This window comes from Pithys albifrons, chromosome 11 (assembly GCF_047495875.1).
Source record: "Pithys albifrons albifrons isolate INPA30051 chromosome 11, PitAlb_v1, whole genome shotgun sequence".
Taxonomy (NCBI): Eukaryota; Metazoa; Chordata; class Aves; order Passeriformes; family Thamnophilidae; genus Pithys; species Pithys albifrons.
The window spans coordinates 1,111,406-1,135,270 of NC_092468.1; the positions used below are offsets into that span (position 1 = coordinate 1,111,406).

Sequence of the window (23,865 nt, forward strand, 5' to 3'; positions counted from 1 at the left end):
ACAATATTTCAAGGCAGGTACATGACTTGCAGCAAGAGCTCAGCTGGTGGCAAGAATGGGAGAGCAGAGTGAGGGTAATACGAGAATAAAAACCCAAACAGGTAGGCAAGAAGGAGAAGGAAAAAGCACCTTTGCCAGAAGGAAGCAGCAGAGGTCAGGCAATGCCCAAGCCCTGAGCTTGTGGACAAACGTGACTGATTCAAGTTCTGTGGAGCAGAATGGGAACATTACTCGAGTGAGCTGAAGCACCAGGTCATGCCCACAGGAAAGCCGGGGGACACTGTGCCTTCCTCAGCCTGAGGCCAGGCTGTGCCACAGCACAGGAGACACAGCACATAGTGATAGAGAATCACAGAATATGTTGAGCTGGAAGGGATGCACAAGGATCATTCAGTCCAACTCCTGGCCCTGCACAGACACCCCAACAATCCTACCCTGTCCCTCAGAGTGTTGTCCAAACACCCCTGAAGCTCTGACAGCCTTGAGACCATGTCCACTGCCCTGGGGAGCCTGGTCAGTGCCCACCACCCTCTGGGGGAAGAGCCTTTCCATGACATCCAGCCTAAACTTCCCTGACACAGCTATAGCCACTCCCTCAGGTCCTGTCACTCATCACCAGAATGAAGAGATCAGTACCTGCCCCTCTGCTGCCCCTCAGGAGGCCAATGAGGTCTGACCTCAGCCTCCTCCAGGTTGAACAGACCAAGTGTCCTCAGACACTCCTTATACGGTTTCCCCTCTAGGCCCTTCACCAACCTCATGGCCTCCTTTGGATGCTCTCTAATTCCTTAATGTGTTTTTTATATTGTAGTGCCCAAAACTCCCCCAGTACTCAGGGTGAGGCTGCACAAGTGCTGAGTTTTGGCACAGGCACCTGCCCTGCAGGTTCCTCAGTTTCTTCAGGAGACTACACCTTTGTCAAAAGCCAGAGCTGCTCCCATAACTACAAGGTTGACTCTCTCTCGGTGGCTTTTACCACCGAGGGCATCTCTGGAGCCAGCCCTTTTTGTGCCCCGTTGCCCTCTGTCCATCTGTGTATCTCCCCCAGCCTCCACACAAAGCGGCTTGAGGCCAGCGCTTGATCCTGCAAATGGCCTATGAAGTGTTGTCTGACAGGCCATGAGCAGAAAATAAGATGCAATCTATCTGCCCCCAAGAAATGAGTGACTGACTGCAGCCAGCAGGTCACACAAGCAGGGAACTCCTGTGGGAGATGTACCACACATCAAGAGAGATCAAACTCCACTGGGTTTTAGTGATGGTACCACATCACCCTGTACCAATCCACGGTCACTGACAGGCTAACAACAGTGTCTTTCTCCTTCCCACCGCCTCTTTCAAGCATCCTCACTCATGAGGCAAGGGATACTCTTGACAGGGACCTTTTAAAATTGCGGTATATAAAGGCAATCCAGGGTAAAGCATTAGGCAAAGGCAACAGCACAGTTTTTCAACAGCAGCTCTTGTCCTCAGTGCCTTCCCACACTGAACAAGAGTCAGCTGTACTGGGAATGTCCTCACCTGACTGCAGCCTGCCAGTTTGGCAGTTTAAGGGGATTTTCTGGGCTCTTTAGATAACAGAAACAGCACCAAAGACAGTTCAGCCCACCCAGATCAGACCGATTTCTTCCCTACCAATACAGCTCAGCTTTGGCTACATGACAGCTTTGACTGCACATCTAAAATGGGGGGGATGAATACTGGTGGTATCACACACATTCTCTGATCCTGGCAAGGTCAACCAGGGACAGCTATTTAAAATTATTTCTGGTAACCCTATTCTGAGACTGGGCCAAGTTTCCCATTTGCTGAGGGGATGCTAAGATGAAAGGGAATGCAGATTGGGCAGCAAAGAGGGTCATAATGACACCTCAGTGAGTTGGATAAAAGAGGTGCTTTAAGTGACAGTACAGGAAAGTTATGTCTTCTGTGAATCTGGATGGCAAGGACTGACTACGGGTGCCTAGATGAGAAAGACAGTCTAGTGTCTCTAGTTTGTCTCTGGTGTTTAGCTTGATCTTGTGATGCCCAAGGGCTCCTTTGCTGCTTCACCTCTCTGCACAAACATGATTACACTCAGCTAATTCCCAAACATTCAATAACTACACATTAATTATGCCTCCCCATTGGAGCAAGGGAAGATCATCACTGTTTTCCCAGAAAAGAAAGGGAAGCAGCCCTGCTCTGATGTGCCACCAGGCAGCAGCTTGGGGACAGCTCTTTTCAGCCCCTGCCCTGCTCCTGGATCTCTGTGGAACTGTTCCTTGCTGCCTTCCTGGTCTCAGTGCTCACTGCTTTGCCACAGTGAGTCTGCAGGCAAGCAGAGACATCTCGATGACTAATTGTTCTCTGCCTGAAGATCTGCTCACTGTTATGGATCCTGTGTTTTAAGGGGTTTTCATTACTCCTACCTTCTTCCTTAAATATATTTTCATCAGCTGGATGCAAGTTTGATTCATCCAAGCCGTGTTTTTCTTTGCCTATCTTTTGAAGTCTCAAGCAATGGAAGGAGAAAATTCATCAGTTTCATAAATAAGGGGGGGAAATTCTATTTCTATGTAAAGAAAACAGTCTGTGATGGTGACTTCTACAGCCCAGTGTGCTTTGGGAGGACACCAGCTGCATTCCAGACATGGCAGGCAAGAGGGATTTCTGACCCTGCTAGCTGCTGTAGAGCTGCTGCAGATGCAGAATCCCAATGGCACATCACAGACCATGCCACAACACTCTGGAAAGACATATGCAAATATTTTTTTCTTCAGCCTGGATGTGAAAAAATGCACCTCTGAATGCAAAAATGTGCTCCTCCCTTTCTGCTATCAGTACAGATAATTTAACTATGCAAACAATGACCCTGAGCATCATTCCACTGGGGCAGGACCAGATGCTAATTAAAAAAGGGGAAAATGAAATGGCCCCTCCAAGACTCAACAAAAAACTGAAGAAACTTGGCAGCTTTAAAGGTGAAAAAACTCCATGTAGTGGCAGAGGGAGAACTGTCCTGTCACATGTGCAGTGTGTAGCTGTGATGTGGCACCTCTTCTGAACCTGCTGTCATCATGGCAAGCTCCTGACAGACAGCAGCCCAGATCTGGGAAGGAAGGCAGCTTTTTTCTGGAAGGAGCACTCTGCAGGCAAAATAAAAAAGTCCCATTGCACAATCAGGGCTCATACTTATAACTGGTACAGGCTAATCTCAGAACTGAGTATTGAATTTTTCCTATATAATTTCTACAAACCCAGAAATGAGAAGCATCTACTTATTGCTATATTAACACCTGTTCTTATTCCATAGAATTAGTAGACTCTTTTTTTAATGGGATTTTTTAAAATGTCAACATTCCATCCTATTCAACAGCTTTTATATTCTTGCACAGAAGTAATTTTTCAAAAGTCTGATCTTGCAATACATATGAAGTAGTTTTTATTTTATAAAAAAATCATCAGACAAGCAACCAAAAAAAGCCTGGCCCAGCTGGAACACTGTACCAAGAGCAACAGCCTCCTCTGGTTTTCCTCTGAGTCTCAATTACAACTCTCAGATGTCCCTCTGTTGCCAGAAGATGACACCCCCTTCTTCTACCTCTCCCACAGAACTGAAATAAGGCAGCACAAAGCAGGAGGTGTTGTGTCTTCAAAACATGAGTTAACAGCACAATTTATTTAGCCTACTCTTCATATGCAACCTACAGATCCTGTCAGCCCAGCTTACAAAGGCATTCCACCAGAGTCCCTCTGCATCCCAGAACATAGAAACAGAGAAATCTCTCACAATCACAGCACAGATCCCAAGAGAATCTTACAAATCGCTTCTTCATAAACCTTGATCCTCCATGAGAGGTGTCCGTTGCTACAGCAGAGACAAATACAGACTTCCTGTGTCTGCTGGGCTCTGGTCTGCAGAGAAGTGGAGCAGTGTACATGAAAACAGCCCTTCTGTCATGGCACAAGCACTGCCAGACCCAGCACGATGTGGGGAGTGTGACCGCCCGGTGCCAGCCGTGCCCCACCGCACTGCCCATGGCCCTGAGAGTTGCTGCACACACAGCGCTCTCCATGTGGGTTTCAGACCCCACTGGCACTTGTGTCATCAGTGTCCTGCCAGCAGGGGCTGTAGGCCAGGCTGCAGGTCCAGCATTGCTCACACACCATGCCAGGGCCAGCTGAGGGATGAGGAGGGGACAGGGCTTACTCAGGGCCCACAAGGACAAAGCATGGGGCAGTGTGGCTGCCTTTGCTGGTACCCTCTGGCCTGCCCTTCTTCCTCTCTGACAGGGGTAAAAACCAACATAGGATCATTTCTGTGCTTGTTTTCCAAAAGGCAAACTCAAGGCAAGCTGTCAAACTCATACCACAAAGCCATTCAGAGTTAGGGTTCCACAGGTTCCCTTCCTCATCCCGATGCCAGAGCATAGAGCATGGACACCACTAGCAGTGCCAGACTCCCATCCTGGCCCTGCCATGGAGCTGGTGTGGACTTAGATAGTTGTGCCCATTGCTGGGCCTCAGGTCTCCCCCAACATTCCCCCTGCCTGGGGGACTCCATTTGTGAGGTATCTGGCACGAGACCCTGCCCCTGCAGCTGCTCTGGGTACTGTAAACAGTGATGAACACTGCATCACCTTCTGAACACGTCATCATCACAGCTCTACACCACCACAATGCACCAAAACACGTCACTTAGAATGGTAAGACTGGGCTAGATCAGATGACGGGAGAAAATGGCATATTCCTACAAACAGGCAGCAGCTCCCTGTGGAGCTGGATCAGAATGGCAGGTTCTTGGTTCCAGCCGGGGGCCAGCCCCACTCCCAGCCTGCACAGCTTCCTCTGCAGTGTTCCCAGTGCTCTGTGAAGGTGGATGAGCTTTGGTGACCTGCCACAGTAACACATGCAGACCCAGGCCAAGTCTGGCAGTGTCCTGCTGCCAGTTCCTCCTCAGAAACAGAAGTGCAAGTGAGGCAGAGGAATCTCAGTGGCTCTGGACAATCTGGCTGCCAAGGCTAACTGGGACATGGTGTGTGGCCCTGGACACAGTGTCCTCTGGAGCACAGGGTCAAGAGCCCAGACCTGGCCTGGATGGCAATACAGCTGTGTTTGTGCAAAGCTGCATCTGAGTGGGGGTTCTCAGAACAGTCCAAGCTCCCCAAAAGTAGCTCTTTCAGGAGCCAAGCTCGATGTGTGCACCCAGAACACACAATCCACAACTCTTATCCACAGCCCACAGCTGAAAGAAAGCTGCCACTCAGCTGTTCTCTCTCACCTGATGACTGGAGTTTCAGATATGCTGCCTCACTGCAGATCTCAAAGAAAAACTGATGACCTCAAAGCACATCAGGAAACACACGAGTGACAAGGTGCATGTGAGGCATGTGAGCTGCACATGGAGTCTGTACAAATCTAATTCCTAGAGTGGGAAGCTAGTTTTCATCTGCAATGGGAAGGAATGATTGTAGACCCACTCTGAACAGCAGGGCAGACTCCTCAGTAAGGGCATTTCCATTTCATTTTGCAGGGAATGGCCATGTAGCACTGGCTGTCCCAAGAGGATGGGTTGGCTGCAGCCTTCACTGCTGCCTAATAAACCCAAGCTAAATTCTTGGGGCTGGAAGAGACCGAGACCATTCCTCCCTCCCCACCCCAAGTTTCATGATCTATATTAAGAAGGCAAGGGCAGAGATGGCACAGGAAGGGGAAGTGTCTCATTTAGGATTCTAAAGCAGAATAGGAATAAATAGAAGGTCTGAAACTCCTGCCCTCAATCTGGTACTTTCTGGATCCTGAAATCAGAACACAATTTACATTCTCTGGGTGTAGACAAACTGCTGCAATTTTGGATTGAAAAGATCCACCATTTATTGATAGGAAGCTGGCTTCAGAGGAAAAGCTATTCCAAGGACTGAACTTCTCAGTTATATAAAATCTGGCAGTGACATGTGTTGAGGGGTGTGCTGATGGCCATGGCAGTACCAGACCAAAGACTAAAATCTCCACAGCAGTGGATTGGAGACCAGCACTGTGCTGGCTGGGACATTAGTTTAACTCCTTGTGTCCTTTTTCTCTTGGTGTTAGAATTGCTTTAAAACCCAGTAGCTGTCAGGTCAGACTAGAACACATCAGGGCTTACCTGGACAATGAGCTTGTTTTCTTTACCGGGCAGAATTCGGTAGGTGTAAACACAATTCTGGTACCTGGAACAGACCACAGGTGACATGGTTACACTGTGTCCAGGAGGCAATCTCACCATGGCAGACCCTGAGACACATAGACATCTTCATGCCCAAGGGCTTTAATCATTTCTCTTTCTTCCTTTCCCTGGAGTCTGTGAACTAATCAAGCCTGAAGTGCTCCTTGGTCACTGACACATGTTTGCAGATGTTACTGCAGAAAGTGGTATCAGCATCAGCTCAGAGTGAATTATTCAACTCTTCTTCTGGCCAGAAAGAGAAAACACCAAATGGCTCTGGCTGTCAGTAGTGAGGGTGGCTCAGGAAGGAATAGAAAAACAGAAAAGCAGAAGTCACAAGGCCAAAATCAGCAATGAATGAATAAACTGAAGGGCTAGTATGTGCATTGACTTGTACTGGAAAAAACAATAATAGATTTCAGCTAATTCCCAGTACCTCAGCTGATTGCTAGTCACATTTTCATCCACAAACCCAGAACAGCCAAAATGAAAACCCATCTCAAGATCCTGGTGTGGGCGTGCACTGCACATATGCATCTGTAGAACAGCCATAACAAACATTTTGTCCCAGCTAAATTCAATTAGTTTCTTATTTGAGGGGTGATGGAGGAGTCTTCTTCCCAGTGAAGGATCACACACAAGAGCCCAAGTGAAGCCTGAGCAGTGCTTAGTAAGCTGAGCAAGGTGGCAAACTTGACCTTCCTCAGCAGCTACTGAGCTTCATGGAGCTACTCAAGAAGTATCGAATAAAAAAATATATTCTTACCTTTCTCCCAAGTGAACAAAAATCTTGTAAGTCACCTGCAAAGCACTCTGTTAAAACATACAATATATCTTTCATCCAGCAAATGGTGCTGGCTTCAACTCCTTCCTCTCAAAAGAAAGAACAGAATCCACTCCCAGATCTTCCTTGGGTGTAACTGAAACACTGCATTACCTGTGGAATTGTCACAAAATGTGGCCTGAGGTCAGCTGCCCAGCTGGGGAGATCAGGCAGATCAATGAAATATGCTAATCTCTTTTACAGTTTTGTTGAAAGTCTGCTCATCATATGCTTTTCAGAATAATTTTATGCAGGAGAAAGAAGAGATTGCCAAGATTATAGGCAGCCTTGCGCAAGGAGTTACAAAGACACTGGAAATGCAAATAAATTACTGATAGATCATAGCTGAGTTTTTCCAGGTTGTCTGGAGGATTTGGTCACATATCCATATGAACATGCATCTTTTGATGGCAGTAATGCAAAGGACACAGAAGAACTCAAACTGTTCCCAGAGCTCATCTCAGACACCTGTTCATTCACATATCTGGGACAGGGCTGGTTGTCACAAACATGATCCCCAACTTTCACCAATCCCAGGGCAACCAATGCCAGATGAGGATATGGCCCAGGGAAGGGTATGGGGTATGTTTTTATCTGTCAATGCAGCTCTTACACCATTTCCTCCTGTTGATATGCAAACTGGGTGAAGCAGAACTGCTCATGCAACTCATGAGAGACAAATTGTGTGTGTGGAGATCATGAAACTGATAAATGAACCAGCTCAATTGGTCTTGCCTCACAACAGGACCCTCGTGTTGCCTTCACAGAAAATGTCCCATCACACAGGCCTAATGAAGAGCTTTAGGCTGAAGACAGGTGAGATCAGTGGAAGAACAAGGAAAGAAGGGCAGTTGGGTGAGACAGGAGCAGAAAGGAACATTTCCTGGGATCAAACCCAGGAGTCCTCCTTAGCAGTCTCCTAATTTAGTGCATGTAGATGGAGAAGGCTGGAGCTCTTACTCCATTTTTACCTTTAGGCTTTCCCTCCTTGGCATCCTGACTGTCAAGTTATGTGCTCCCAATTACCACCACATTCCAGGTCCTCCCTAAAAACTGTGTTGAGTTCAGAATTGCTCAACCATTGTTCAGGCCATCCATGTGGAGGGTAAATAAAACATCAGACCTGGTTAAAACAGGTCTCCAAGTACTTTGTCATCTCTCTGTCCTTTCAACCAAGCAGAGGAGGAAAGGGAACAAAGCTGGTATTTTCTCTTTCCTCTCCTGTTATATGTTTCTATGCACAGGTGATGATGTGCATATTGGGAGTGCCTGGAGATGCTAAACAGGGTTGCCACACCAGGAATGGGCCTAAGTGCACCATGGGAGAGGCAGGGGGAATGGAAATGACATCTCACAGGCAGTGTGCACTGTGAGGTGTCCCAAAGCTGCAGCAAGCCCTTGAGTGTCATCTCGAAAGATGATGCAGCCCTCCCTGGATGAAGCACCAAGATCCCTTGGAGGAAAGGCACCAGTAGGCGCAGGGAACACTAAGCAGGCTCTTTCGAATTCAGGATCCAGGCATTCCCCTCCAGGTGAGTTAAAGAGCCCATTTCTTGTCAATGAACCGGCAGACCAAATGGTGCAGGCACAGAGAAAGGAGGAGGAAGAGGGCTTTGCTTCTTGCCTTTTATGGGGCAGTGTGACCAGCGAGCAGACGACAGCAGTGCAGGGGAGGAGCATTCCCCAGCCTTTTGCTCCCCAAGTTGGAAGTTGCTGCTCTAAGCTTCAGAGAAACAGGGGAGGCACTCTTTAAAGGCCCTGCAAATACACCTTCCCTATGTGTCTATATTTATACAAATCCTGTTTTCCTCAAGCAGCTCCTCAATAAAATCACTATTTCATTTTTTGGTAATTATTCATTATAATAATAAGGGGTTTTGCTGGTTTTTAGCAGATCTGCCCAGTAAATATTAGAGCTTTGTAGAATATGACATTCCTTTTTCAGAGCAGATTTTATGGTTTTTTGTTTTCCTTATCTATACACACTTGACACTTTCTCCCTTTCAATATATTCTATTTTTGTGGAAACAATTTGCAGTCAGACTTTCAAGTCCCCTCTGTCATTCTTTATCTCCAGTCTCTGTTTTTTAAACAGAAGTAACTGAAGAGCTCAAACTTCAAAGACCTCCCAGTCAATAACAGCTGCAACTGATACATCTCTGAGGAAGTTTTCAGCTTCAGCAAAACTGCCCATTTTGTTGAGATGGCATTCAGAGGGAAAGGCTTATTCACCACATTTAACTCTTTCTCTCCACAAACTAACTACAAACCAGCATAAGCTGAAGACTTGTCAGGTTGTTTGAGAGAAGTCTGTGGGACTTTCTGACTGTAATTAGTGCCATCCCTTCACAACTCAGATCCAGCTGCTTTTGGCTGACAAGGCCATGTGCTCCCCAATTCTTTAATCAAACCATTCATGTTAACCACCTCAGAATGGATTTCAGTACACAACTTTTGGCTCCCAGTTCAGAAAATCCTGGTCATTATATTGTTTCTGTTTCCTGATCCCATGTCTCTCAAGTCACAAAAGGCTTTCAAAATCAGCTGCATAAACATTTACAATGGAAAAACTTACACAAATGCATGTTAGTTGGCATTTTTGCAGCACCTTCCCTTTTGATAATCTCTACCACCACTCAGTAAAAACATTCTGTGTACCTACTGGTTGCAAGTCAAATCAATGGAGTCACACTAAAATTGCTCAATGGAAGCAACAGTCTGTTCCAGTGAAGTGCTCCCTCGCCCTTGGCCCATGTTGATGATTGTCTCTCCTTTCTCCTGCTTGTCCTGCCTATCCATCTGCAGCTCGTCTCCTTTCTCTGCTGCCCCCAGAAAGACAAAACTCTTCCCTCTGTTGTTACAAGCAACTCAACAGGCAGGTACAAAGGCTCTCTGCAGCTTGTGAACAGCCTCGTGACCCAGCCAGCATTGTGGCAGTCCAACACCTACGCTCACAGGGCAGTTTCCCAGCCCCAGGCCCCTCTATATGTGAATCCTCTGCAGCAGACACTGCTGTCACCAGAAGTCTGACCTCAGAAACAAGCAGTTAGACCAGAGTTACAAGCAGCAGCAGCACCTTAACCACTACAAGAAATACACTTTCCAAAGGAAAATGAGAAACCTGCTTGTAATTTAATGTGGGTAAGGATTAAATGAGTTTTATTAATCTACTGTGCAATGGCAGCAAAGAGGATCTGACAGCAGAACAGGGTTCCACAGGGGCTCTCTTGATCTCCCCAAAGCAGGAAACAACTGTCCTCTCTGTAGTGCAAAGTCATATGTCTTCAATTTTACCTACTGACTTCAATCTCCTCTCTCCCCTGCTCTCCTGCCTCCAGGAATAACATGTGCTCCTCACAACCCAAGGCAGGAGTCCTTGCTCTCTGGTCCCCTACCCCAGAGGAGGTGGCTCAGGACTGCCAGCATTTCTCTTCTTGTTTCCCACATGAAACGTTTACCCCATGAGCCACATTAATGGGGCAGACAGAATCACTGTTGTGCCAGGTGTAACATTCACAGCTCCAGGAACTATTTCAAGCCTTTTGTTGAATGGGACACAGTACAAGCAGGTGGGTCAAACATACACTGAACCAGAGCAAGAAAAGTTCCTGAGAGGGTACCAAGCTCAGTACTGGGGTTGTTAAAGATAAATACCTGACCCAAGTTGCTAAGAGACTCCAAAAGTTCAAGAGGTTGTTTTCTCTCAGAACACAGCTGCAGTCCCTTTGATTATTCTCTCCTTTTGAACCGCACACAAGAGCAGTGTGAGCAGTACAACAGTAAGTGGTTATGGGTTTGTCCAGCCTGGCCCTGATCCCAACCCTTCCCTACCCCATGGCCCAGTCAGGTGAAACCAGCTGTGCCTGTGGCACGGCGGCTGCTGGTGCTGCCGGGGAGGTGCAGGGGTGTCCGTGCCCAGGCAGGACATGGTGTGCAAGTGGGCGCCGTACTTACAGCACGCAGAGTGCGAACGCCGAGGGGATGGACTCGCTGGCCCGCACGAGGAAGCTGCCATCCTTGCCTACTTTGGAGAGCAGGTCTTCCGCTCTGGAGCGAGTGATGTTGCCGTGGTACCAGCACTGATCCATTGCTGGGGCTGGAGGAAACCTGAATGCCAGCACAGGAGCTGCCAGAGCTGCCTTATGTCTGTGTGTAACGATCAGCCAGCCTCAGCTCACCAGCTTCCTGTTTCAATAGTACAGAGAGGGAAAGGAAACTCAGTCACGGACAACTTCCTCAACTCAGACAGCTCAGAGAGCGAGCATGACATGTTCCTGCAGCCCCTGCTCTCCTCTCCATGCAGCAGCTGAAGTGACTTGCAAGCCCATGTTCCCTGTCTTTCACTTCTGTTTTGTGTCAGAAAGTCCCAGCTGGGGGTCTCCTCTGCTCCCTCACAGATTCAGTCCCCCAGGCTTTGGTGGCCTGCTGTCCCATTTACGATCTCTTGCCAGACTCTGAATTTTCAACTTTTTCCTGTCTGTCTGTCCACTATAGGTCTCCATGGGGAATAAATAACTCTCTGATCAGAAACACACCATGCATTAGGATACTTAGCACTGACTGCCTTGTCTAGTCCTCATACATACTTAGGTGTGAGGAGGGGACTTCAAAGAACTGAACAGAATAAAATTATTACTGCAGGTTTCTATGCATAGAAGCAGACTGAGAGGCTGATTTGCACTGGGAGTTTGTGACCAAAGCTCCCTGTCATCTGCTGTGAGATGGATTCAAAGATCTTTCCTACTCTAAATCCCCAAAGGTGGGATGGAGCAAAGCCATATCTGACAACCTTCACCAGAGAGGGAAGAACTGGAGCTTTCACTTCCCTTTTCTTTGTGTGTACATCTGTCCCTCAGCAGTGCTGTGTGGCATGCTCAGTGCTGCATCTCCGAGGCACAGCACAAGGGATGCTTTTGCAGCAAGCCAGGACATTCCTAAGGGGCACTGCCTGCATGGCAAATTTGGTTGCCTCTCCTGTACTTCCAACCACTCTGCCTCAGAAGGCAACACTTCTCACATTCACATTTGAGCTGTACCTAACAGCAGTTGCTGAGCTGGGACTCAGAGTCCAAGAGGAGAGTTCCCAGGAAAGGCACAGATCCTGCTAGCTGTATATAACCCTTGCTTCCCAGAGCCAGGAGAAGTGTTGGAACCTCAGTACCTGGATCATGGACACAGTATGGACAGCAAGGCAGGAGAGAAAAGACTGTCACTGCATAGGTAGGCTCGATTTTGTGGGTATGGAGAGAGAGTGAACCAGCACAACCCAGCATTCATCCCTGCAGGCTTTCCTGGTGCTTTCAGTTATCCAGGCACCTGCTCTGCAGTGTCCAGCTTAACCTCTGCCACTGAGACGAGACTGTGGGCACTAGCAGGTCCAAGCTGTGTTGCCAGAACAGGGCCCTGCTACATGAGCAGAACTGCACCATGCAGGGCTTCCTATCTATGCTGTGTAAGCAGTCTGCAGACCAAAATCAGCTCAGCTGGACCTGACCTTCAGCTTCACCCAGATCCACATGGCTTTAGGAGACAAACTGCCATGGATTCAGGAGCCTAAATGGAGTCAGACACTGAATGCCATGAAGTAGCTGTGCATGGGCAGCAGCTGTAAGCTACAGGAGGCTTACAAACCCTTTTCTCCCCACCGAGAGGAGAGTCTGCATATGGCAAGGGCACGTGCAACTCCTCAGACAGTCCTGCCTGCTCATAGACCATTACTAACCTCACTCACTACAACTTCCTGGGATTTCTGGTACCTCCAGCAGCTTCTCCAGAGCACAGCTGCAGCAGGAAGCAGCACAGTTCTGAATGTTAAACCACTGCTTAACCTCACAGTGCTCTCCATGCAATGGACACATATCTGAATGCAGAGTGGACAGAGCTGCTGATCACCCCAGGAGTTTTGCTGGAATGAAACTGTGTTTGGAAAGCTCCTCCTGATCTTCTGCAAGCTAAAGAAGGTAACAGGTACAAGCCCTGGTTAGACATCTAATTAGCTGTTAGACAGACTAATTAGCTGTGTATTTAACTCCTATCCACCCCTCCACCAACTTCAGTTTTTAGCAAGCTGCTATTTCCTTCAAATCCCTTGTCCAGCCACACAAAACTCCTTGACTGTGAGACATAATCAAGGGGAAGGGATACAAATACATGTGATGATTGTAGCAATTGGATGTGCAGTCTGATTTCTGTGAGTATTTCTTACTCCTAAAAGAAAGCACAATACGGCTTCAGCTGCTCAAAAAGTGAATCCTAATCCTCTAACAAACAGCTCTGTGATCCCTAGTGGCTCATTAGCTTGGAATACTACCTTATTCCTCAGACACTGCAATAAAGCCTTTATCTAAACTGATTTTGCTACAGGTATCCAGGTAGTATTGTACTAGCTGGTTGTCAGCTCACCAGCCTGTCCAGAACCAGTAAATAAATACTGTGAAATCATTCAAGATGTACAGGGGTCACACAAACCCCCCCCCCCCTTACACCTACCCTGTACGCTCTGCATCATCATGGGAACTGGCAGGTTTGGCCAGATAAAAACTTCTTAAACATGCATTTCCATGTCATGAAACAGAAGTATTCCATAGTACCTGAGGAGGAGATTAGGTCTATAGGATAGCAGTTAGCTTTGCTGAAGTCTAAATGTACCATTCCCTCATTAGGCATCAGTGACAGGCTCTTGGCCATAAAGGTGCTTTTAGACTCTGGCCTACATCTAAAGAGCATATGAGTAATACCCACAAAGAACTGGTTACCTGGGCCACTCTGCCTTGCCAACTCAGTACGTTACTGACCTGCTGCTTGGGAAAGGCTTGGCAAATTACAGTGTGTCTGTAAAGATCATGAGATCTCTCACTCCCTTAGGACCTGCAACCTCCAGGTGCCCTGAAACAGATCTAGAGAGTGAGAAAAAGCAGGGCCCCTTCTCCCACCACCCCTGAAAGCTGTCTGCAGTAAAAGTCAAGGGTAAGCAGAGAGTCACAGACCTGAGCAGTGACAGTGCTAGGGATCTTATGGGACTTGCTAATTTTCCCCAGAGAGGATGTGCTCTGAGACAGCCCTGGAAAGCAGATGTTGTTCTGCACCAACAGAGCAAACAAACATATTTTCCTTGCAGCCATTCCACATGTGCACACACACAGCAAACAAGCATAGACTGGTTCATAAAGCAGAATTTTGTTCAGAGGCAAAGGTAGCACTTTTCTAGCTCCACTTGCTCTGACATCTCTCCCTCGGTACCCTTTCATTTCTGATGGGTCTCTTGTCCCCCCTGTATAATGCTTCCTTTCAAATCACACCATAGCCTCAGAATAGTGTCTCTCTCACCAAAATTAGAACTATTTCCTTCAGAAATCTGCTGAAAATCTGCCTACATTGGAAAGCCTTCCAACTTAAGTGTTCTTGTGCTGCTCTAGGCTTGATCGGGTCCCCTTCCTCTGACACCAGTGCTTTTTTTGCTGGAAGAGGGGCAATGTTATTTAATTGGCATAGTGCCTCATATGCCAATAGTACTCTGCAATAACCAGACATGGTGTTGCCAGCAATAGGAGCAGTAGCTGTGTGGATCACAGCCTAGTACTTGTGTAGGAAAGCCCAGCAAGCATTTCCCCTCCTGACTCTAAATTGGGAGCTCCCTCTGCAGACCTGTCCTGATCCTGCAGTTCCAATAGAGGCAAAATGCCATTTCGGCCACTTCTCCTGCCCCCAAACGTGGAAGGGTCCTGGTGTACTCCATGACTCCTACTGCCAATGCACAGGGAGAAGGAGCAGCCAGAGCACACGAGGCTCTGCTTTTCTTACACATGAGAAACTGCAGCTTCTCAGTGCAGTGCATGCAAAAGGGCAAGTAAGCGAGGACACAGCAGGGGAAGTAAGGAGAAGGTTCAGTTAGACAGAAGTCCCTGGGGTGCCTGGAAACTCAGCAAGGCAACCCCAAATGAACTGCAGAAGTGGGCAGGAAATATCCCTAGAGCAAGACATTATATGGCCTTCCTTGCTGAAGTAAGAAGCCAGCAAGCCCTGAAAGTTAGACATGCCACATTCCTGCACTGGCTGCAGGAAGGAGTACTCCTAACCAGAGCCAAAGCAGTATCCTGAAGAAGGTGACAGCAGATATAGGGCAGTAAGCCCAGTGCCCTCTCTAGAACTTTCTCCACTACTTACTAAATACCACTCAGCATGAAACTGCTGCCATCTGTTCCCAGGCAGCCCCTGCACTGTCAGCACACACGTTCCTGATCCAGTCCATTGGAGACCTCAAGGCGACAAGCCCCGTACAAAGGGCACACTTGCTTTGGGCATAGGATGTGTAAAAGGCAGCCAAAGGGAAAGGCAAAAAGGGAGAAAAGGCAACAGAAAACAAACCTAAACACATTAAGTTTCAGTACATTTAATAAGACTTCATAATCTACAGACACTGCAAGCCAATGACAAACTAAATGTGCAGCAGGGGTACAAAACCCTTCTGCCCAGAAGTGGCAGTGAAAAGTATCAGCAAAGGTCATGTTTGGAGGGATGCTGATGGAAAGGCTGGAGACTCAGAGCTCTGAGGGAAAGGCTTGCTTCAAGGTGAACATGACAAAGATCATCTCTTCACATTGCCGACGGGTCCCGTATTCAAAGAGGCAGGAGAACAAGGGTGAGCCATCGGGCCCAACGCCCATGTACTGCAGATCCGAATAAGCACACAGGCCCTTGAAGAGGATGCTGGGTTTTGTCCAGTGTGTTGGATTTAAAGGGTTTTTGTTGAGGTAAATTCCTAAATCTTTTCGACCCTTTGGGTCTGTAGGATGAGCATAGAGTAACCAACTATCTTGGCACCTGGCATCAGGAGGAGGTGGAAAAGCAATAACACTTCCATGGCATCCAGAGGGAGGTTCTACCAGCATTTCAACCCGATGGCCTCCCTCAAAGTCCACCCCATGGTTGTAGCTGATGGCCTGGATTCTGGCTCCCCTGGTGCTTCTGGCATTGCAGTACAGGACCTTCCTGCCACAGGTGTGCACCTCTGCTACCTGGCACTCCACTGCGCTCTCCTCCCCCACGAAGTTGCCCAGCTCCCATGTTGTGCCGTGGTCAGAGCTGATGAAGCAGAAGGCGTGAGGGGTGGGGTGTTGCTGAGGGTCCAAGATACGATAGGCATAGGCAGGAATCACGAGGCTCTGAGCCTCATTGAGCAACTGTAATCCATGACCCGGCCCCACCGCAAATGTGGCCCAGTTCTTGTACTCAGCCCTAATGGTGCCATCAGTGACATCCTGGGCAGCGCTCCAGGTGCGCCCTTGGTCCATGCTGGTGATGTAGCAGAGACGTACTAGGTTGATCTTTGTCCTGAGCTGATGCTGCTCAGAGATCTTTCCTGGGACAGCTATGAAGAACAGGATCAGTTTCCCTGAGACCTCATCATAAACTGGGCATGGGTTCATAGATCGGTGGTCTTTGAGCTGTGCACTGACAAGAGTCTCCATGTTATTCCACTGCCAGGGCCCGTGTGAAGGGAGACAAGAAGGAAACACACCATTACAAACAGTTCCACATTACAGTGCAAGGATGCCTGGATAAAAGTTACAGAAGAGCATGGGAAGAACAGAAGAGGTTGCGGATAAGAGCAAGAAATGGGAAAACAATAATCTGGCATCACCAAAGGTAAGTGAAAATTCTTTGGATGACACAAAGCATATGCACTTCACCAAGCAGGTGGGTTATGTCCTTTTTATTACTACTGTCTAAGGAGCTGATAGCTCAGTACCTCAGTGCAGCTGGTGGCTGATGACACTGGTTGAAAAGCTATAGCAGCCTAATTTTCAGAAATTCTCACAAATACAGAGTTGACACATAGACATGCACAGTGGTCAAAGTGTGCTGGTGCAGACACTGCTGTGTCAATTTTTCTTAGGAAGTCACAGAGATACCTGAGCCCTTTTCAAGTATCCTGGATGCTGACAAATTCCTTTCCATGCAAACTCCTATTCCTCCACTTTGACCTGTGTGTGAATGGGCATCCCAGCCTACACTGAGGCCCCCTGGTGGGCTGACTGCACAGCTTTGAATGCTCTGGCATGGAGATTTGGACCCTGAGCTGCCCAACTCAGAAAACAGGTCACAGAGCAGGCATAACTACCCTGCAAGCCCTGTCTTTGTTTAAATGAATAGCACCTAACACAATCACATTTCTAACATGAGAAGAAACTCACATTGCTGTTAGAAAATTTGACTACATAGTGTTATTGCCTTGGTAAAAGAAGTAGTAGTTTCCAGTAAGATTATACTAATTAGCTCTGCCCTGAGTTGCTGATTACCCTTTTTGATCATGTTTTCTGTTTGTCTATTCAGCCTATATTAACTTTTTTTGAATATTCAATATTTCCATTTTAAGAAACTCTGGCATGTGAACCCAAATGACTAAGTTCATGACCAACTGAACCCTACTTAACTCAATTACAGAGAGTTACACAAGATGCCAGCTGAATGGTCTGACACTGCAGGTGTTCTCAGAGGCTGCTTCTGCTAGGCAGAATCCAGCTCTTAGGAGTGTATAATCTAAGACAGCCAGTGAAGGTTTGGAATACAAAAATATAATTACTTTTCTTTTTTCCCAAGACATTAATGCCTTTTCAAATGCAAAAAAAATTATTATCAATAGAATTTCCACCCTCTGCAGCCACCCAGCAGGGGAACTGTTAATAATAACTGGTAGGGTAATCAAGTAGCCAATTCCCTGGTACTGACACACCAGACACCACTTTTTTGTGTGGGGAGACTTGCTCTTCTCAATTGTTTTTAAATCAGAAATCAGTCCTAAAATGATGAATTAAAACCAAAAAAAGTAGTAACTGATTGCTAATTTACTCCTCCCCACCCTTGTGCCACTCCCCACTTCTGCCTCTCCTCCACATCTTACTGTCTGCATGCCCAGCTCTGCAATGATGGGTCAAAAGCCACTCACAGAGAATCTGCTGCACCTGCCCCACTTCAGTGCCCCCACCAGCTGCCCATCCCAGGGTTGACTCCCAGCAGTTACAGCGACACATGCATTATTTAGTGGCAGATTTGCCTCCTGTAATTGGGGAGGAGAGGCTGCCCTATCCCTCCAGCATGAGGGTGAATACACTAAGCTCCTTTGGGGACAGGTGAGCAGCACAGGTGGGCAGTGTCCCCGTTCCCCCCTGCACTGGTACCTGAACACGGTGCATAGTGGGGTCATACATGCCCCTACGCATTGCTATGAGCTTGGCATGTTCATCCACCACATCCTCTCGCTCCTCAGCGAAAGCCAGGATCATGCTGAACCGGGGCAGGTACAGCAGGGCTGGAATTCGATAGCTCCAGGTACCATTCCGGAACAACGTCTCTTGCTCCAAGACAGGGAACGAAGCCATTGTGCTGGAGGGAAGAAGATAAAGCACATTGTATTTTGACCAAGCAAAGCCTGATAGGCTCTGCTCTCCCTGCTCAGTGGGACCTGTCCTGCATTGAAACATAACATCTGCTACTTTCAGCTTTGTCTGTTTCTTCTGCTTTTCCAAAGAGAACCCGTGTGTAACAGAGGAGCTGGAACTCAGGCCACACTTACCTGGGAGAGCCCAGTTGAGCTGACTGGAGTGTCACAAGGTAAGTGCACTAAATATAGTTAATAAAAACACTGTGCTGTGCTTTGTCTTTTTAATTAAATTCACAGGCTGTGACTTTTGTGGGATTACTGTATAATTCAGAAGACTGTTGATAATAAGAGATTGTAGTACTTCCCCTGAGAAGGTCATTAATGTCTCTGTTGATGGTGCATCCAAAACCCAGCACAGAACTTCTTCTTTGCTAAATATGAGCTTAAAATTCCATATAAATGATATACTGAGGCAGTCCCTGACCCCAGCTGTGCCCCAGTTTGGAGATGGCAAGCACTGAGAATGAAAAAGAGAAATGAAGAGAACATCCCTCTTTTCATGAGATTGAAGAACAGTCTGAATGGTGTCCCATTGCTTTGGGTGGCACTTCTGACCAGCTGAAAACCTTGTGCTCTTTACAGTGACTTAAAATCAATGTTATGAAGGAAAGAAAACACAAGGAAGATTTTAGGGAAGCTTCCTCTGTGTAACTGGTCTGTGCTATGCCCCCACAGTCTCTGTTCCTCTCCTCAGTCCTCTGTTCTCTTGCACCAAGTGTCTCCTGTGAACCAACTTACCCTGTAAAAACTCAGTGGCTTGAGGGAACTATGTCTGAGCAGATAGGGGAAAAAACAGGAAAGGAAAGGAAAAAAAAAAAAGAAAAACGGAAAAGGAAAAAATTGCATTCTCTGAGAGTATGCACCAGAACCTGAAGGGCAGGGTATCCCCTGTTCAGCAGAGAAGGGGAGAAGGAAAAAATGAAAAATGAATACTAAAAAAATCAAGCTTCAGATCTCTGACGCATTGAGTGGGTAGGATGGCAGGGAGAAGATGACAATACACTATGAGTAAGAAATTCAAATGCCTCCTACCTCAGCTGAGACAAGACTTGCTGCACTCTTCGTTGAGGAGTCTCCTATTTATCTAAGACTTGGCAAGTGCTGTAGTGGTTACTGGTCATGGATCAGATCCTGGTGTTTTTGAAGGCTGTCTTGATAACTCAGGACCAGACATGGAGGCAGCTGCAGAGTGCATGTACCTACCTGGAGAATAGTTTGCCCTCTTCCATGTTCAAGAGGAAAGCTTGTATTAGCCAGTGTAACTAACATAGACTCAGTCCACAGTTATTTTATTTGTTTTTGTTTTGCAGTGCTGATTACTGACTTAGGACAGCACAGATAGTCTGAGTTCATCCTCCCCAGACAGCACCATCGCATTACACTCTAACCAGATCTATAGCCAGGCAGGAAATGTTTAAATATTCCTTACTTTAGCTTTGCAGATGCTATAAATACCAGTGAGATTTTTGAACTCGCAGCACTGCTCAGAAGGGTCTGAACTGCACTGGTTTAGGTAAAGCCAACTGTGCAGACCCCAGCCCCACAGCTCCACTGCCACTCAGATCTGAAGCCACTGGATAGGGAAGTCCATCTCCCAGAAGCAGCTGCTCCCTCCTCACTGTCACTGACTGTGAGAAAAGGCAGCAGCACTGCTGCTGTACAGAATGTTACCAGAACTGGATGCCAGCTATCCAGGCAACAATATGAAGGAAGTAGGAAGACCTTCCTAGAACAAATAACTGTGCTGTTCGCCACTTCCCAGCATGGATGTGGCTATTTATACAGCCCACAGCCATGGCTGTGTGCTCACAGCTCCTGGAACAGAACTCACCAGTGTGCTTCCAGACTATTTAAAGGGAGAGTATTTAAAGAGAATTAGTCAGCCTGTCTAGTGCAGCACAGGTTCCCTGGCATTCCTGCTCATGATACTGCAGTCTGCCATTCTGATACTGCAGTCCTGCTCCAGGGCAGGGTAAGAGGGAAGAAAAAGAAAGGGGAAAAAAATAAAGGAGAGGAGGAAAGAGAAAGAGAGTTCTGGGCTACACCATGAAGCCCTTAATGGGAAGCCACGAGACCAGTGCCACAGGAGGCCATGCTACAGCCCGTGTGAGCCTGTCACCTGCAGACACCTCTGCCACACTCTCAACCCCTCTGTGACAGACTCAGTGTGAGTGTCACAACACTCTTCTCCTTATTGCCAAACGGGGATTGAGGGACTTGCTGAACTGGGAATAGCTGCCATAGAAACAAGGCTGAGGCTCCTGGACACAGCACCCACAACTATTATCAAGGAAAACACTAGAACCAAGTGACTTTTCCATCTATCCAGAGAATAAAGAGAGATATGTGTGAGTGTGTGTATACACAAATACACACATATATATATATACACCCTACACAGTGTGGCTATTATGGCTGTATGCATATATATATATACACATACTGTGTATCCATCTGCAGAGAAACTCTTCCATCCTTTTTTAAACACAAAGTCAGTACTCAGCCTCTTCTGCCTTCTCCCTTATGGATCCTCAAGCAGAGATTGAGTTATAACTATTTGAGTTTCACACAGAATCCAAAATGCAGGATCTTTAAATAAAGTTCTTTTATATATATATAAGAACAAAATTATGCTGGATTTAGTTATTTCTCCAGTCAGCTGAAAAGAATTGATTTTTCTCTTGACCTCTACCCATTTTCAAAGGCAAACCCAATAACTAGACCCACCTGAATAAAAGTAAAATTGGCAAATCATTGACAGGACAGCCACATGAAGAGCATTTCAAAGCTCATCCTCCAGCACATGGGAATTCATATCACACACACTAGTCCCTCCAAGGCTAAATTGCCAGAGGATGCAGTATCCATGATGCTACTCTGCTCCTAAACCCTACTAAAATAGCACTGCCTGGCCTGCAAAGGAAAAAAGTATTGCAGCCAGCATTACCCAAGGGCATTGGCCAAGTTTGTAGATCACAGCATTATCTTTTGAAATCCCAAGAGCTATAACTGGGGGAAAAAAAGATAACCTTCTGGAACACAAAGGCCAGAAAGACAAGCAGGAGACTGGAGAGCTGTACACAAGGAAACAAAAATTGCTCAGACCTGTAACAACAACACTGGAGAGACTTAGCTGTACTTTTGCATGGGGTAAAGGAGTGAGAAAGGTAATTTTTCCTAAGAGAAAAGAACATAAGTCCTCACCTTTTCCTGGATAAAAGAGGTTCTGGTGAGGAGAAGGGAAATTTATCTTGCAGCCATTAAGTCAATATCCCCTTCTGTGTTTTTGTATTTACTGAAGTGTTTAATTTATTTCTCAGGCTTATTCCTGCAAAGTGTCCTGTTCAGGGAGAATGCTGTTTACCTGCAATTCCTCTCCAAGGCACGAGGGAAGCTGCTGCACCAAGATCCAGTACCTCACCTTCAGGCAGGACCAGGCAGACAGGAAAGGATGAGGACAGTGGAAAGACTAAGAGAAGGGGGAGTTAAAATGGAGAAAGCCATTACTCATAGTTTGTAAGTTACACAGTGTAATGATTTCCAAAGTACAGACCGTTTCCAGCACAGCAGAAGAGTAAAAAAAAATAAAAAATAACAGTTGTCAACAAATGAATCTGTGATGGATCTAATGCCTGGAAGGAGCCCAAGTGGCACTAAGGGTAGTGGTAGATACCAGGAGAGGGTACTTGTGTTCCTTCCACTTCTGTCCTTCAGAGCAGCTCACATGGACTTGTCTGTAGAGCAGGATGAGTGCTTGCATGTTTATTTGCTTTACCCTTCTCCAAGAAAAGTGACTCAAAAGGATAACATTTCCACTGGCCTCAGCTTCTGTAAAAACCTGTTCTTAACATGTCCAGATCCAAGCTGAAATGACAGCATGTCTTTAAAAACAAACCAGCAGAGATGAGGTAACGTGCTGAACTCTTGGTCTCCACTGTGTGCAGCAGGCAGCTTGTTCTTCTTGAATGATTTCAGATAGGTCCCACAAAAACCAGACAACCCATTCAGGAAGGGTTTGGGGGTAAAAACACAAAAAAAAGACCCCAGAGAGCACCCAACACAAAACCAAACTAAAACTCTGTTTTGCAAGGTGAGCACAAGAATCCAAGTCCAGTCATTCTCTACTCAACATCAGACTTGGTTTACAGTGCTTTCCAAACATATAAAGCATTTCAAGTAAGCATTATGCTGAAACACATTCCCTGTTTCTCTTAAAGGAAAATAAGACTTTTCCACTGGGATATTTCATAGAGGACTCCCAGGAGTAACCACATTCCAGTTGTACAGGGCTAAGAAACAGAAGATCCAGTTTGCTTCTGGAATCCTTGCTCCACAGTGTATTCCCATGTGGAAGCCTTTCCTCCCTGCTGAACAGCCTGGTTGCGCCTGTTTCTGCTACAGCCCAGCACTGGAGTGCTCCATCCCCAGCCTGCTTGTGCCCTTAGACCAGATGCCACACTAAATCCAGGCTGTAGAACTTCTTAACAAGCCAGGCAACACACTTTTATTTAGTCTGATAACTCATATTCAGTGTAAAGTTAGAAGGACGTTATCAGTGAAACTGTCAAAAAATAAACCTTAAACAAACTGAACCATTCAGAATTCAAAACTGAAAAAGACACAAAACTGGAATTACTTTAATCCAGTAGCCAATTGGATTAAACTTTTTAATCACACTAGAAACAGAAAGTTTTTCTTGTGGTAAAAACTTCATACCACATTTACATGGGGATTTGCAGGCTCCCCAGTACATGGTTTCCTAACAATCAACCAAGTTCTGGTTTTAAACTGTTGTAGCTCCCATAGCTTAAAGTGGAGGTTTTCTCAGCACCAGCGAGGAATTATATGAAGAATCAGTATTTTTCTTAAAATATGTTTGGTGGAGGAATAAACAAACTGCACTGCTACTTGAACCTCCAAAATGTCATATTTATCTTTTTAGTTTCTAGAAATGTTCAGTGTTATGAAAAATTTTGTTGGTATTAAAAAGAAAAAAAAAAAAAGAAAAGAAAAATAATACCTTTTTCTCTCTGTCTCCTGGAAGTCACGTCAAAAGGGAAAAAAAAACCAGACAAGCAGAACCTAAAAGCACTCCTATTGGAGCAGATAAAATAGAGGCTCACCACACTCTTACCCACTAGTCTCCAACCTGAAAAATTATTTATGTTGGCAGCAATGTCAGCTGTCCTGGATCCCCAAGAAAACCAGCAGCTGGCATGTATACACAAGCTGACATTTAAATAGCAATCCTGCTTTGCATATAAGGGGTGGTTCCACTTGAGCTGGACAAACAATAGGGAAGGACTTTTACATTATCATAGTAATTAAGCAGCATATTTGTACCTGCACAGGTTGACAGCACTGTGGATGTGGAGCAGTTGTTGTTTCTAATGCTTATACAGTTCAACATGCTGT

At 46.4% G+C, this 23,865-nt stretch overlaps 2 protein-coding genes across 8 annotated transcripts in view; both read right to left on the reverse strand.

Annotated features, from left to right (window-relative positions):
- The window catches only part of INPP5D (inositol polyphosphate-5-phosphatase D), a 57,322-nt gene extending 46,145 nt beyond the window's left edge, over positions 1–11,177 (reverse strand). For all 4 annotated transcript variants that reach the window (XM_071566133.1, XM_071566134.1, XM_071566132.1 and 1 more), the window contains exons 1-2: positions 10,965–11,177; positions 6,128–6,191 (exon numbers count right to left, since the gene is read on the reverse strand). In XM_071566133.1, the coding sequence (XP_071422234.1) occupies positions 6,128–6,191; positions 10,965–11,098 (198 nt within the window). In that variant the 5' untranslated portion in view covers positions 11,099–11,177. The remainder of the gene's footprint in view (positions 1–6,127; positions 6,192–10,964) is intronic.
- Positions 11,178–15,389: 4,212 nt separating this feature from the next.
- Positions 15,390–23,863, reverse strand: NEU2 (neuraminidase 2). 4 transcript variants are annotated; one of them, XM_071566041.1, is made up of 3 exons: positions 23,794–23,863; positions 18,188–18,392; positions 15,390–16,486 (listed from the first exon to the last, which is right to left on the reverse strand). In XM_071566041.1, the coding sequence occupies exons 2-3, from the start codon at positions 18,386–18,388 to the stop codon at positions 15,548–15,550; spliced, it is 1,140 nt and encodes a 379-aa protein (XP_071422142.1). In that variant the 5' UTR covers positions 18,389–18,392; positions 23,794–23,863; the 3' UTR covers positions 15,390–15,547. The 4 variants fall into 4 exon arrangements, with proteins under 4 accessions (XP_071422142.1, XP_071422141.1, XP_071422140.1 ...); XM_071566040.1 differs by lacking the exon at positions 23,794–23,863 and adding an exon at positions 23,585–23,648; XM_071566039.1 differs by lacking the exon at positions 23,794–23,863 and adding an exon at positions 23,471–23,553.
- Positions 23,864–23,865: the final 2 nt, after the last annotated feature.

What these genes read in the sequence shown, in the direction of transcription:
- NEU2 (XM_071566041.1), bottom strand. Translation starts at nt 18,388, where the DNA reads ATGGCTTCGTTCCCTGTCTTGGAGCAAGAGACGTTGTTCCGGAATGGT. An exon ending in CCACTATGCACCGTGTTCAG is followed by an intron (nt 16,487 to 18,187) that starts GTACCAGTGCAG and finishes GGGCCCTGGCAG; the next exon opens with TGGAATAACATGGAGACTCT.